The 12,657-nt window shown below is 37.6% G+C and overlaps 1 protein-coding gene across 1 annotated transcript in view; it reads left to right on the top strand.

Moving 5' to 3' along the window:
* Ppp1r1c (protein phosphatase 1 regulatory inhibitor subunit 1C) overlaps positions 1-12,657 on the top strand; it is a 114,752-nt gene that overhangs the window by 48,615 nt on the left and 53,480 nt on the right. The window contains exon 3 of the mRNA XM_004660282.2: positions 11,223-11,260. Coding sequence (XP_004660339.1) covers positions 11,223-11,260 — 38 coding nt within the window. The remainder of the gene's footprint in view (positions 1-11,222; positions 11,261-12,657) is intronic.

Below are 12,657 nucleotides of genomic sequence, written 5' to 3'. Positions count from 1 at the left end.
TACACAATGACAGAGTAGAAAATATTAAAACCAGAATGTTTCCATTTTCTTTTATTTCCATCTTACAATGTATAAGTTTCTGGTTCCCAGAATGACACAGGCCACCTACCTCAATTGCAAATAAATTGTAATTTAGCTGAAGTGGTCCAAATTACCTGTCTGATCATCATTCTGCTGAAGTAGCCCAGGCTCCCTAGGCAAGACAGAACACCCTGCAATGAAAGTATTCCAATTGTTGAGCCAAATCCTTCCTCTCCTTTCATTTTCCACTTTTTTTTCCTAACAAGTTATACAGAGACAATGTCAAAGGAATGCTGCTACAATGAACTAATCAGATTGGTCACATTTGTATGACAGTGGCTTTATAAAATACAATGCTAGCTTAGTAAATCCTATGTATCTGGATGATGATTTGACATTACTGATTTTGTTGTTACATCAGTGCAGTGTGACAAATGTCAGAACATTAAGACCAACTCAACAGGATGCAGGAGGTTTCAAGCAGCCATTTTATAAGTTGAAGAGCAGAAATTATCCACGGCATGTCAGGATTGGCATTTCTATTTTGGTCCCTTAGTAGTAATGGCTTCCATGCTGTCTGCTTTCTCCTCTGTCTCTGGGTACATAGCAGTGCTGTTTTCTCAGAATAGGTAAGAGAGCCATCCTCCTAGATGTAAAGGCTTATATGTAAAGGCTCAGTCACTTACCTGCATATTGCACTTTGTTTTACCTATATGTGTGGTCCCTAGAGATGTTTGGCTTCTTTTTAACTGTGACCTTATCTTTTCAGCCATTTCTTTTCATATTTGACCTGTCATTGCTGTTGCCTTTGGAAAGATGAGTCTTCAAAGTATTAGCTTTCAACAGTATTTTCCTTGGAAGTTCTCCAATTTCTTCTAAACTGACTTTTCCCTTTGTATTTCCAAAATAACTATGTACAATGGAGGCTCAAGTGAACCTCTGTTATCTAAATTCATCAGAAATCTGTATATTTTTGAGTTTATGTTAGGAAATTGAATCTCTTCCTACCAAAGCATTCTATTTATGAGCTAGTATTCTTTTACCCCAATACTCTAAATAAATCATTCATTTCTATGGTTATAGTCAGCTCAGTGCCTGAGGTGGATTTATCCGAAAGAATACATTATATATGAAATGTGCCTTTACCATTTATTTTATCAATATCATATATGAGAACATGTGTATGAGTATGTGTGAATTCCCCCACATTTATAAGATAAGCTCTTGACCTTGGCATCTTCTAACCACTAGAAACTGACAGGACAGAGCGACATATCTTTATTTCTCTGCTGGTTCGCCTTTGTACCACTTAGGCTATATTTATGGGAATCTGCTGTAGTGTTATCTCTGATCTAGTAAAACAATTTTTAAAAATGGGATTTATGCCTTTAGTGAGGTTGAAAATTAAACAAACACTTGTTAAAAAGAATTTACTTAGTGCTGACTATGGGCAAATTGTTGCCCTTCTATTCTGTTTTGGAATGTGGAGCATGAACAGACAGATGGTCTTGTTTCATGAAAATTGAGCATTGAGGCATGGGTGTATGACAAGCTGCCATGTGTGACCTCTGTGCCATGTACTGAGCTCTGTGGAAGAATCAAACATGGAGGGTAATCCCCCTTCTTCCACAGGTTATGGGGAGATGAAACATTAGTACCCAATAGAGGGTATGTGGTGACAAACACTGGGTCAGGTGAGTATTGCCAGGCAGAGGAGCAAGTTTTGCATTTGGGAATGATTTCTCAGAAGGAAACTCACAGAAGAGCCCTGAAGGACCTAGTACTTAATGTGAAGAAAGAGTCATTCTGTGTATAAGGAAGAGGTGCCTGGGGTGAGCAAGCTGGACATGTATAATCAAGTGGGAATTGGTAGCATTCTCTTTTACATTTTGTTCCTTATCTCACATTCAATCAGTAAATAAATCAAAAACAGAGTTTTTGTTATCATTGCGCTTGTTTGGAAATCTCTTAATACATTTCTTTTTGGAGGCAGGGTCTCACTCTAACCCAGCTGGCCTAAGTCTCATGGGGGTCCACCTACCTCAGCCTCTCCAATGTTGGGATTACAGGACTGATTCACTGTGCCTGGCCCTATTTAGTCTTTTCTTTTCCTACTAACTAACTTTTGATTAAATCAGCCATCAACAATGTCAACTGAACTTTAAAACCTTCTTTATAAGCTTTCTACTTTTTCTTTTATCTTTTATTTGCACTTATATGTATGTGGTGTGTTTTGTGAATGTTCATGTTTGTATATGTGTATATATGTGTGGTATATTTTGTGAGTGTGCATGTTTGTGTGTATGAGGTACACATATGAGTGTGGGTGCACATGCACCTGTATGTGACTGTGTATGGAGACCACGGGGGTAAAATAAAGTGTTGTCCCCAATCTTTCTCAACCTTAATTGTCAAGACAGGGTCTCACATTGAACATTAAGCTCACCAATCAGCTAAACTAATGATCCAGAAAACACTTGGATCCCCCTGCCTGTGCTCCCCACACTGGGATTACAGGTACAGTAAGTGTTGCTGTATATGAATTTCATGTGGGTGCTGGAGATTCAATCTGGCCCACATGCTTGCACAGCAAGTCCTTTGCCTACTGAGTCATCCCTTCAACTTTGTTGTTAGCTTTAATTGTTTTCATATCACATGTTTAAAAATAACATTGTTGGGCTGGAAAGATGGCTTAGCGGTTAAGCGCTTGCCTGTGAAGCCTAAGGACCCCGGTTCAAGGCTCGATTCTCCAGGACTCACATTAGCCAGATGCACAAGGGGGTACATACAGCTGGTGTTTGTTTGCAGTGGCTGGAAGCCCTGGTGTGCCCCTTCTCTCTCTCTCTCTCTCTATCTGCCTCTTTCTCTCTCTGTCACTCTCAAATAAATAAATAAAAATGAACAAAATAACATTGTGCTGGGTGTGGTGGCACACTCCTTTAATCCCAGCACTCGGAAGGCAGAGGTAAGAGGATCACCAAGAGTTCGAGGCCACCCTGAGGCTACATAGTGAATTTCTGGTCAGCCTGAGCTAGAGTGAGACCCTACCTCGAAAGAGCAAAAAAAAAAAAAAAAAAAAAAAAAAACAACAACAGCAACAACAAAAACATTGAAAAACATTGTTTCATGGCTATATTTCAGCCACATTACCTGTTTCCTAGTAATGACTCAATTGAGTCCTGGGATGGTTACCAGTCTTCTGACAGTAATAACAAAAACATTATCTGAATAATTTTTTTTTCCCCCAGGTAGGGTCTGCATCTAGCTCAAGCTGAGCTGGAATTCACTATGTAGTCTCAGGGTGGCCTCGAACTCACAGTGATCCTCCTACCTCAGCCTCCCGAGTACTGGGATTAAAAGCATGTGTCACCACAGCTGGCTCTCTGAGTAATTTTAATTTGCATTTGTTTTTCCATTTTTTTCTTTTGTCTTAGTGTTTTATTAATGGACTTAATTTCAGTAGTATTTTGAACAGGGAGCTCAGTGAGTGTCATTTATCTCCTTCTGCATATATAGTTTCCTCTATGCTTAACATCTTTCATCAGTCATTACAGTGTTGCATTCTTACAATTAATGACTCAGATTGACTAGTATTATTAATTGAAGATAATTTATTGAAATTTCCTTAGTTCTTACCTAATGATCCAGTCTACTATGCATCATATCTGAGCTGCCCCTTGACTTGTGATAGCATGTCTTAGGCTGCTCTTGACTGACAGTTTCTCAGACTTCCCTTGTCCTTTATGACCTTGACATTTCTGAGAACTGTAAGTCACTGTATTTTGTACAGTATTCTTGTGTTGGGCTTTGATTTATGCTTCTTCCATGAGAATTCTGGGCTTAAGGATGTGGGGTGGAAGCTCACTGACATAAAGTTCCATTTTCATCACATGATAGCAGGGGTTCCAACCTCTGAGAGAACATACAGTGCATATGGACACCCATCCCTTGACAGAATTTGTCCTTGACAAGTTTCTCCACCAAAATGACACTTGTTTTCCTTCTCTGACTTTTGATATAGTACTCTTTTGAAGGAAGTCATTATAGGAATTTTTAGAACTGGAAATTCTCCAATTCCTTCCAAACTGACTTCTCCTTTTGTTTTTCCAAAACAACTGTGTACAATAGAGGCTCAAGTGACTCTCTATTATCTAAATTGTTCAGAAGCCATCATCTTTCAAGTATATGATAAGTACATGCTTAGTGAATGGAGAGCTGTGTTAGATTGTTTTAGGACTCAGAAAAAATAATGAAAAGTGAGCAAGGCCTAATAAGAATTATGATGTGTCTCTCCCCCATTTCATAGAAAACATAGGAATTATATTAGAAATGACAAATTTATTTTAGTGTTGAATTCCAGCTCACCAAAGAACACATGTCCCTATCTCTATCTTTACTGATGACAATGTTCTTTCAAATGCCAGAGTTTTAATCACTATTATATGACATTTTACATTTAGTGAATTTTCTTACATCCCACCATCTATGGCTCTCTAGGCTTCCTTGTATTTTCTCATTATTTTCTTCTACTTAATTTTTGTAACTTTTATTCTGCTAGAGTTCAAAGACCTTACTATGATGCCACCATTTTATTTATACTTATAGTTTACTTGTATAGTGTGGTGGTTTGATTCAGGTGTCCCCCATAAACTTAGGTGTTCTGAATTCTAGGTTCCCAGCTGATGGAGATTTGGGAATTAATGCCTCCTGGAGGGAGTGTATTGTTGGGGGCGGGCTTATGGTCTTTATAGCCAGTTTCCCCATGCCAGTGTTTGGCACACCCTCCTGTTGCTGTGGTCCATCTTCTGTTGGCCAGGGGGTGATGTCCACCCTCTACTCATACCATCGTTTTCCCCTGCCATCGTGGAGCTTCCCCTCGAGCCTGTAAGCCAAATAAACCTCTTTTTCCCAGAAGCTGCTCTTGGTTGGGTGATTTCTACCAGCAATGCGAACCGGACTGCAACATATAGGTACATATTTTTGTTACAAATTTTCTATAGCCCAATGAGATCTCATTACTGTTTCTGAGACTAACAAATGAACAGCATTTCAGTCTTCAGTCTGTGTGTGTGTGTATATATATATATATATATATATATATATATATATATATATATATATATATATCTGTGTGTATATATATATATATACATATATATATATATATATATATAGAGAGAGAGAGAGAGAGAGAGAGATAATTTTTTGTAATTTTTGTAATTTTTTCATGAAGTTAATTATATTGAGAACTTTCTTACTTGTCAGTACTCAAAATTCATCAAAGAACATATGTCCCTTCATCTGTCTTCACTAATGAAAAAATGCTCTTTCAAATGTCAGGTGTTTTTTTTTTAATGTTTAAAACATGTTTTTATTTATTTATTTTTAATTTGTTTTATTAGATATGGGCATATTTAGTATGTAAACATAACATCCTTTCCCTCTTCCCTGCTCTTTTTCTGAAGAGGCCTTCCTCCTTAGGGATGCAGGTCAACCCCATGAGGATTGTGAGTCATACATTATGGGGGCAGCAGTCAGTTATGGGGGAGAGGCAATGTCTCTGTGCAAAATGTCCCAACTTGTGGCTCTAACAGTCTTTCTTTCCCCTCTTCTGCAAAATTCCCTGAGACATTTTGGGGGAATTTCAAGTCTACTTCAGTGATGGACACTTAGAAGCCTTTGGATCTCAGGTTTAGTACGTGTTAAGTGTCCTCAGTGTCTACCTCCTTCACCCTTGTGCTGATATAAGATTCACTAAGAAAGCGACATTTTTGCTTATGTCCCCAATTCTTCGGTGGCTTCAGCTAGAGCTGACCCCATTGGAGTGCACTGGGTTGTTTATCTCCTCAGGTCCAGTTCCCATCTGATAAAGAGAAGCAGGTACTCCAACAGGAAGTGAAGTCAGTGTTAGTTAAATGGGATAATAATTATAGAGATAATTAATAGGGTTTAGACACTCTTATAGTCTGTTTAGTAGAAGCTTGACAATGGAAAGCACAATCATTACCTGGATATGGTTCTGACTTGTTTCCCAGTTCCAGATATGGTTTCCTTTGGACTGAGCAGATCTCTTAACCAATCCAAGAGTAGTTGGTTACCTGCCATGGCTATGTGCCACTACTGCACTTGTTTGAGCATCATGTCAGGTTATTTGCTTCTGAGTTGCTTAGACTTTGAGTTGCTTGGACAGATGTTGGCCACTTTACTCCAGTACCTCATGTAGCACCTTCCAGCATAGATGGGCCAACTGTCTGGGGACTGGCTCTCTTCTGGATTCCAACCAGGTGTCTTTATGGTCTGTACCATCAGCATATGGTGTCCTCCGTGGTAAGGGCTTACCATTAACCTCTGGTGGGTAATCAAGTGTTATGATAGATGTCAGTCTTGTTTATTTTGGGAGATCTAGCAAGCCTCTCTGATCAACAGCTCATTGTGGAAATAAACCACATCCTGGTACAGAAAGTAATAAGCCAGTGCCAAATGGAGTGGGGGAGAAAAGACAGAGAAAAAAGAGAAATAGGATAAATTTCAGGTTGGACTTCATCTTACCCTCTCCAGGGCCATTTGATTCAGGTGCTTGCTCTAAGGTCCTCTTGAGGGCTCTACCTCTTAGTCTGACTTCCAGGATATAGGATTTTATGGTAACAGTTCAATTTGTATTCAGTTTGTATTCCCCTTCTTCCCTTCTCCTTCCCCCAAGTCCTACCCTTCCTGTTGTCCAAGCCTTGAGATGCCATTCAGGTAAGTCAGCAACTCAGGCTGATCCAGGTTAGGAACCACAGATGAGTGAGACCATGCAATGATTGTTTTCCTGTGATTGTGTGGGTTCACTGAGAATGATCTGTCCTAAGTTTTACCATTTTTCCACAAATTTCACTGTGTCATTTTTTCTTATTGATGAGTAGAATTCCATAGTGTAGATATGCCACATCTTGGTTATCCATTCATCCAATGATGGGCACTTGGGTTGATTCCAGTTTTTAGCAATTATGAATTGAGCAGCTATAAACATGGTTGAGCAAATATCTCTGAACTGATATGTAGAGCTTTTAGGGTAAGTGCCCAGTCAACTTTAGCTCATATTTACCTGAGGATGATCTTTAAATCCAGATCCTCTTGTCTGTACCTCCAGAATTCTGGAATTCTAGTTGTACACCACCATGTTTCATTTATGCAGTGCTGCAGATCAAAGCCAGGGCTTTCTGCATGCTAGGTAAACACTCTCCTATCTGATTTACAGTAACTCTATATTGCTAACTCTATATTCATCCTTTTCAGGAATCTCCATATTGATTTCCATAGTGATTGCACCAGCTTACATTCCAACCAATAGTGAATGAGTGTTCCTATTTTTCTACATCCTGACCAACATTTGTTTTCATTTTATTTTTTAATGTTTGCTATCCTTGCTTGGGTAAGGTATAATCTCAAACTTGTTTTAATTTGTTTTTCCTAACAGAGATGTTAAACATTTTCTTAAGTGTGTGTTTTCTACTTGTATTTCTTCCTCTGAGAATTTTCTATTCAGTTCTCTGCCCCACTTTTGGAGTGAGTTGTTTGATTTTTTAATTGTTTATCTTATTGAGGTCTTTGGAGACTCTAGATGTTAGGCTTCCATCAGTGACATAGCTGGCAAAGATACTCTTCCATTCAGTGGATAATCTATTGGCTCTGCTTATGGCATGTTTGTCTGTGCAAAAGCTTTTGAGCTTCATGAGATCCCATTGGTTGCATGCCACAGTCCTATATCATGGAGAGTACCTCCCATTTTTTTTCTCCCAGTAGCTGAAGAGTTTCAGGTCTTATGTTGAGGTCTTTAATCCATTTGGACTTGATTTTTGTGTATGGCAAAATGAATGGGTCTAATTTCATTTCTCTACATATGCTTATTCAATTTGTCCAGCACCATGTCTTTTCTCCAGTCTACATTATTGGCTTCTTTGTCAAAGATCAAGCAGCTGTAGTTACTTGCCCTAAAGTATGAGTCTTCAATTTTGCTCAATTGGTCTATGTTTCTGTTTTTATTCCAGTACCATGCTGTTTTTGTCACTATGGATCAAATGACAGGTTTTTAATCACTATATATTTTACATTTTTCTCTCATGGCAAGGAATTTATTGACTTAGACCAAATGAGAGAGACAGCAAAAGACAGAAAGACATAAAGATACGATAAAGCTAAAATAGGCACAGTATCCTCTTTCAGAAAATTTTTCATTTTTAATTATGAATTAGCTACCCAATTTTTCATCAGTTAACAAATTTAGTTTGTTCAACTGTACTCCAATGCACAATTATTTTCTAGACTAATTAGAATGCTAAGCAGTATCTGAATACAGAGATGCATTTTCACATTTTATTGGAGATCTAGCATTCCTAAACTGCTGAAGTTGGCTACGGGGTCAATTTTTTGGCCTTGAAGAGAACATTCGGTCACTATAAATACCGTTTTGATGCTACAAAGAGCTGGCAGGGCTACACTACATGTACTTTTATGGATTCTCGTCATTGGATACAACTTCTGTGATACAAAAGTGTAGAGAACACTGTGTTTGTGTCTGTTGTCCCCATAAACGTGCTGCATGAGCATGCAATGTGTGTGCTTATTTGAGGTGTTTGGTACTGTAAATCAGATAGGAGAGTGTTTACCTAGCATGCAGAAAGCCCTGGCTTTGATCTGCAGCACTGCATAAATGGGACATGGTGGTGTACAACTAGAATTCCAGAATTCTGGAGGTACAGACAAGAGGATCTGGATTTAAAGATCATCCTCAGGTAAATATGAGCTAAAGTTGACTGGGCACTTACCCTAAAAGCTCTACATATCAGTTCAGAGATATTTGCTCAACCATGTTTATAGCTGCTCAATTCATAATTGCTAAAGGCAAGCTTGGGCAACATGAGATCTTGTCCCTCCCCACCCCCCTGAAAAAAAAAAAAAGGAAGAGGCTGAGAAGATGGATAAGTAGTTAAAAACATTTGAATGCAATGCCTGCTGGGCCAGGTTTAATTCCCAAGTCACCTACAAAAGCAAGTGCCTGTTGCTCTTTGGAAGTAGCAAGAAGCCCTGTGCATGCCTATGTCTTCATTCCTTTTTGTGCACACACATACACACATACACGTGCATGTGCTCAAACAAATATATAATTTTTAAAAATGTTATTAATCTCAATTCAATAATCTATCAAGGGCCAAAGAATTATCAGTAGATTTCAGGGAAACTATGACTCACTTTTGGCTTTCTTTGTACCCTTGTCAGAATTCTTTGGACAGCAAATCATTTAATTTTCATTCTTCAGCTTCCAGATAGGAATAAAATTCTCACTTCTATGTATTTCCTACTATGACACAGCTGACTCAATGGCACTACTAAAAAAAAGACTCCTTTTCTTGAATTATACAATGATTATAGTAGTTATAGTGGCCTTGGAAAGGTACTAAATAGTGTGTTACAGTGAGATCATGGAACATTTTCAAGGCTGAATGATTAGAATAATTTTGCTCTTAAAACATTAGGTGTTAAAAATCCTGGCTTGAATTTTGAAAGCCATAAAGCATAATGCAAGGCTTGTTATTGTTACTGATCATCTGATTTGATTGTAGTATATGAATAGTCACAATGGATCACATTTAATTAAAATGTCAGAGCAGAATTTCACATTGATATGCAGAAGTGTTCCATTTAGGATATTCCTAGTTTCTTGGCAATGATACAGGTTGGTAGAGTGATTCCATGCACAGTTTCAATTGCTTCCCTAAACCAATAGCGTCCTATTGCCTTTCCCTATATAAAGGCAGGAGAATTCATTATTAGTTTCTAGAACCTTAAAAAATTGAGTAGGCAAAAGTTCAGATTAGAGTATATAATAGACCATATACTATTCATTTTATCTGTTTGTTTATTTTTATGTTTTTGTATATGAAATTTAAACTTCATGCATAGCCAGATATACATAGAAATTTTTACTACATATAGATGCATTTATATATGTACTACTTTTTATTATAAGATCAATTCATGTTCATTATAAAAATTTTCAAAAAGGGCTGGGGATAGCACAGTGAAACACAACAAGTTTAGTCACTGAAAAAAAGGGCAAATAGCAAGCAGCAAGTAGATAGAGTTGAATGTGCTATGCAGACTCCAGAAATGATTATAGTTTACACACAAGCAACTCTCTGTTCATAAATATGCATGTCTCATGTAGATTCCAAGTGAAAAATACCATACATATTGTTTTGAAATTCTTTTCATCTACATAGTATCTATTTTCATAACAATGAGAACAGCACATACTTATCTATTAAGCAGTTATTCATTGATGAATTCCTTGCTCAATTTTGAACATTCTTTTAGTTTTGGGACTAAAGTAAGGATCAGATGAGGTTAGCCAAGTCAAGAGGCCAAGATGCCGATTCCATGGACAGTAAGTGAGAAAGAGTGTTCTGCTATGTTGTCACCAGCTCTTTGTTTTTATATTTATAATAAACATGAATTGCTTTTATAATGACAACTAGTATATACACAGCTATTTCTATATGTAGTAAGTGTTCTATATAAGTCTGACAGTTCATGAAGTTTATGTAAAGAAAGGATCTCAGCCAAGAACACACTTTCTGTATGGAGAGGGCATAAACCAGCACTTTTTTTCTCAAAACCCCTTCCTCCAAGCCCACTACACAGCCAGTGTACAAAGTGCCTGAGCATTGTCATAAGAAAGGTATGACAGAGTAACTGGTTCTTTCCAGAGGCAAACTGAAGGGAAGGTGCTACCTTCTCGGGAATCCTGGAGTTTCAGTGGACTGGTAAAGGAGGTTTATGGGTAAGGCAAAGAAATTGGAGAGGCTATATCTAACAGACAGGGAAACTGCAGGAAAATCAATGAAAAGACACTTACACCTTAACCCTGAGTGCTAATGACAGCAGTCATTGCAAGTCATTCCCCTAGTCCAGTTTCTGGAGTGTTGGAAGGTAGGCATTCTGTGGTGTCAAGAGCAATGTTGTGATAACCTTGAGGAGAATGAGCTCTTAGAAAGGAAGCTTCTGTTTCTGTCTTCCTGTCCTGCTCAGCTCAGTCTCAGAGTTGTTACTTAAAGACATGGCAATTACTCAATTATTTTGGTATGCTGTTGAAAATGTTAACACATAATTAAAAGGAAGATTATAACATTTCTAATAAATCATACCCACTTCTCTTTCAGAAATAGATGACAAGAGGGTGAACAGCACACAAGGAGAAGTAAGTTTTCCTATAATTTGTATAAATGTGTTCAAAAACAATTAGTCTGATTTGATGAAACATAAAATATGATATAAATATCACTATGATGAAAAACTATTTAGGATGCTTTTCCTGTCTTAAAAGTAAATAGTTTTCATTAACATTTCTACTGTCAATTCCATTGATTCTTTAAAAAATGCTTCTGAAATCTAAAACTTATAAAATAAAACATTGTTCTTTAGTAGTAAAATATGCTATTGAGAATTTGAATTTCATGAATTATTGAATATGAACACCATACCTAGCCAGTAAATATTGGAATCCATGTGAAAAGAAATGGAGGCAGATGTCAGACACCTCTTTAAAAGTCTTCTGCAGGCTGGAGAGATGGCTTAGCAGCTAGGCATTTGCCTGCAAAGCCAAAGGATCATAGTTTGGTTCCCTAAGACCCACATAAGCCAGATGCACAAGGGGATCATGTGTCTGGAGTTCATTTGCAGTGGCTGGATTCCCTGGCACACCCATTTTCTCTCTCCCTGTCTCTGATTCTCTCTATCTCTCTCTCAAATAAATAAATAAAATAATTTTTTTAAAGTCTTCTGCTATACACCACCAAAGGCATCCCAAGGACAGAAACTGAAGAGAATGACATCCTCTAGAGGCCAGATGACTGAAGGGAGCCTGGGTTCCCCCAGCAGTGTGTTTAGACACACAAGTTGTCATTCTCTACTTCCTCCACATATATCTGAGGAAGTCAAGTAGAAAATAGGAAGTGAGAAGGTAGCTAATATAACATATAATATACAAATATATTAATAAATTTGTGCCAAATTATGAAACAAATGTAGGACAAGTTGCCCTGTGGACCTAATGATCAATCCCCATGATTACATGAATAAGCATACAATGCCTAATAAGGAAGCTATACAGATCACAAATTACCAAAAAAATTCATCACAAGACTAAAAAAAAAAAAATAGTGGGAAAAGCTGGAGAGATAGCTAGCAGTTAAAAGCACTTTGTTGCAGAGCCCAAGGGCCTGGGTTCAACTCCCTAAGGCCATATAAATCCAGAAACACAAAGTGGAACATGCATCTGGAATTTATTTGCAATGGCAGGAGGCCCTGATACTCTCCCTCTCTGTATCTCTTTTTCTCTCAAATAAATAAATAAATAGTGGGAAAGCAAATGAAAAATTATTTTGACAACTAAGCTCTTGCACAAATACAGTTTTTATTACTTCAGCTTTACCATCATGATACTTCATTTTGACTTAATCTTTGAATGTGTTTGTGGAAAAATATGTATACGAAATTCCAAAGGTGATTGCTTAACAAAGTCAGGCTGACAAGTCTGAAACAATGGAAGTGACCCAGAAATGCCAAATCTACACAGTTAATGTTAATGTAGATGGT

This window comes from Jaculus jaculus, chromosome 4, assembly GCF_020740685.1.
Source record: "Jaculus jaculus isolate mJacJac1 chromosome 4, mJacJac1.mat.Y.cur, whole genome shotgun sequence".
In the NCBI taxonomy this organism is placed as follows: Eukaryota; Metazoa; Chordata; class Mammalia; order Rodentia; family Dipodidae; genus Jaculus; species Jaculus jaculus.
Note: the sequence above shows the minus strand (reverse complement) of the source record. Positions and strands in the feature narration are given on the sequence as shown.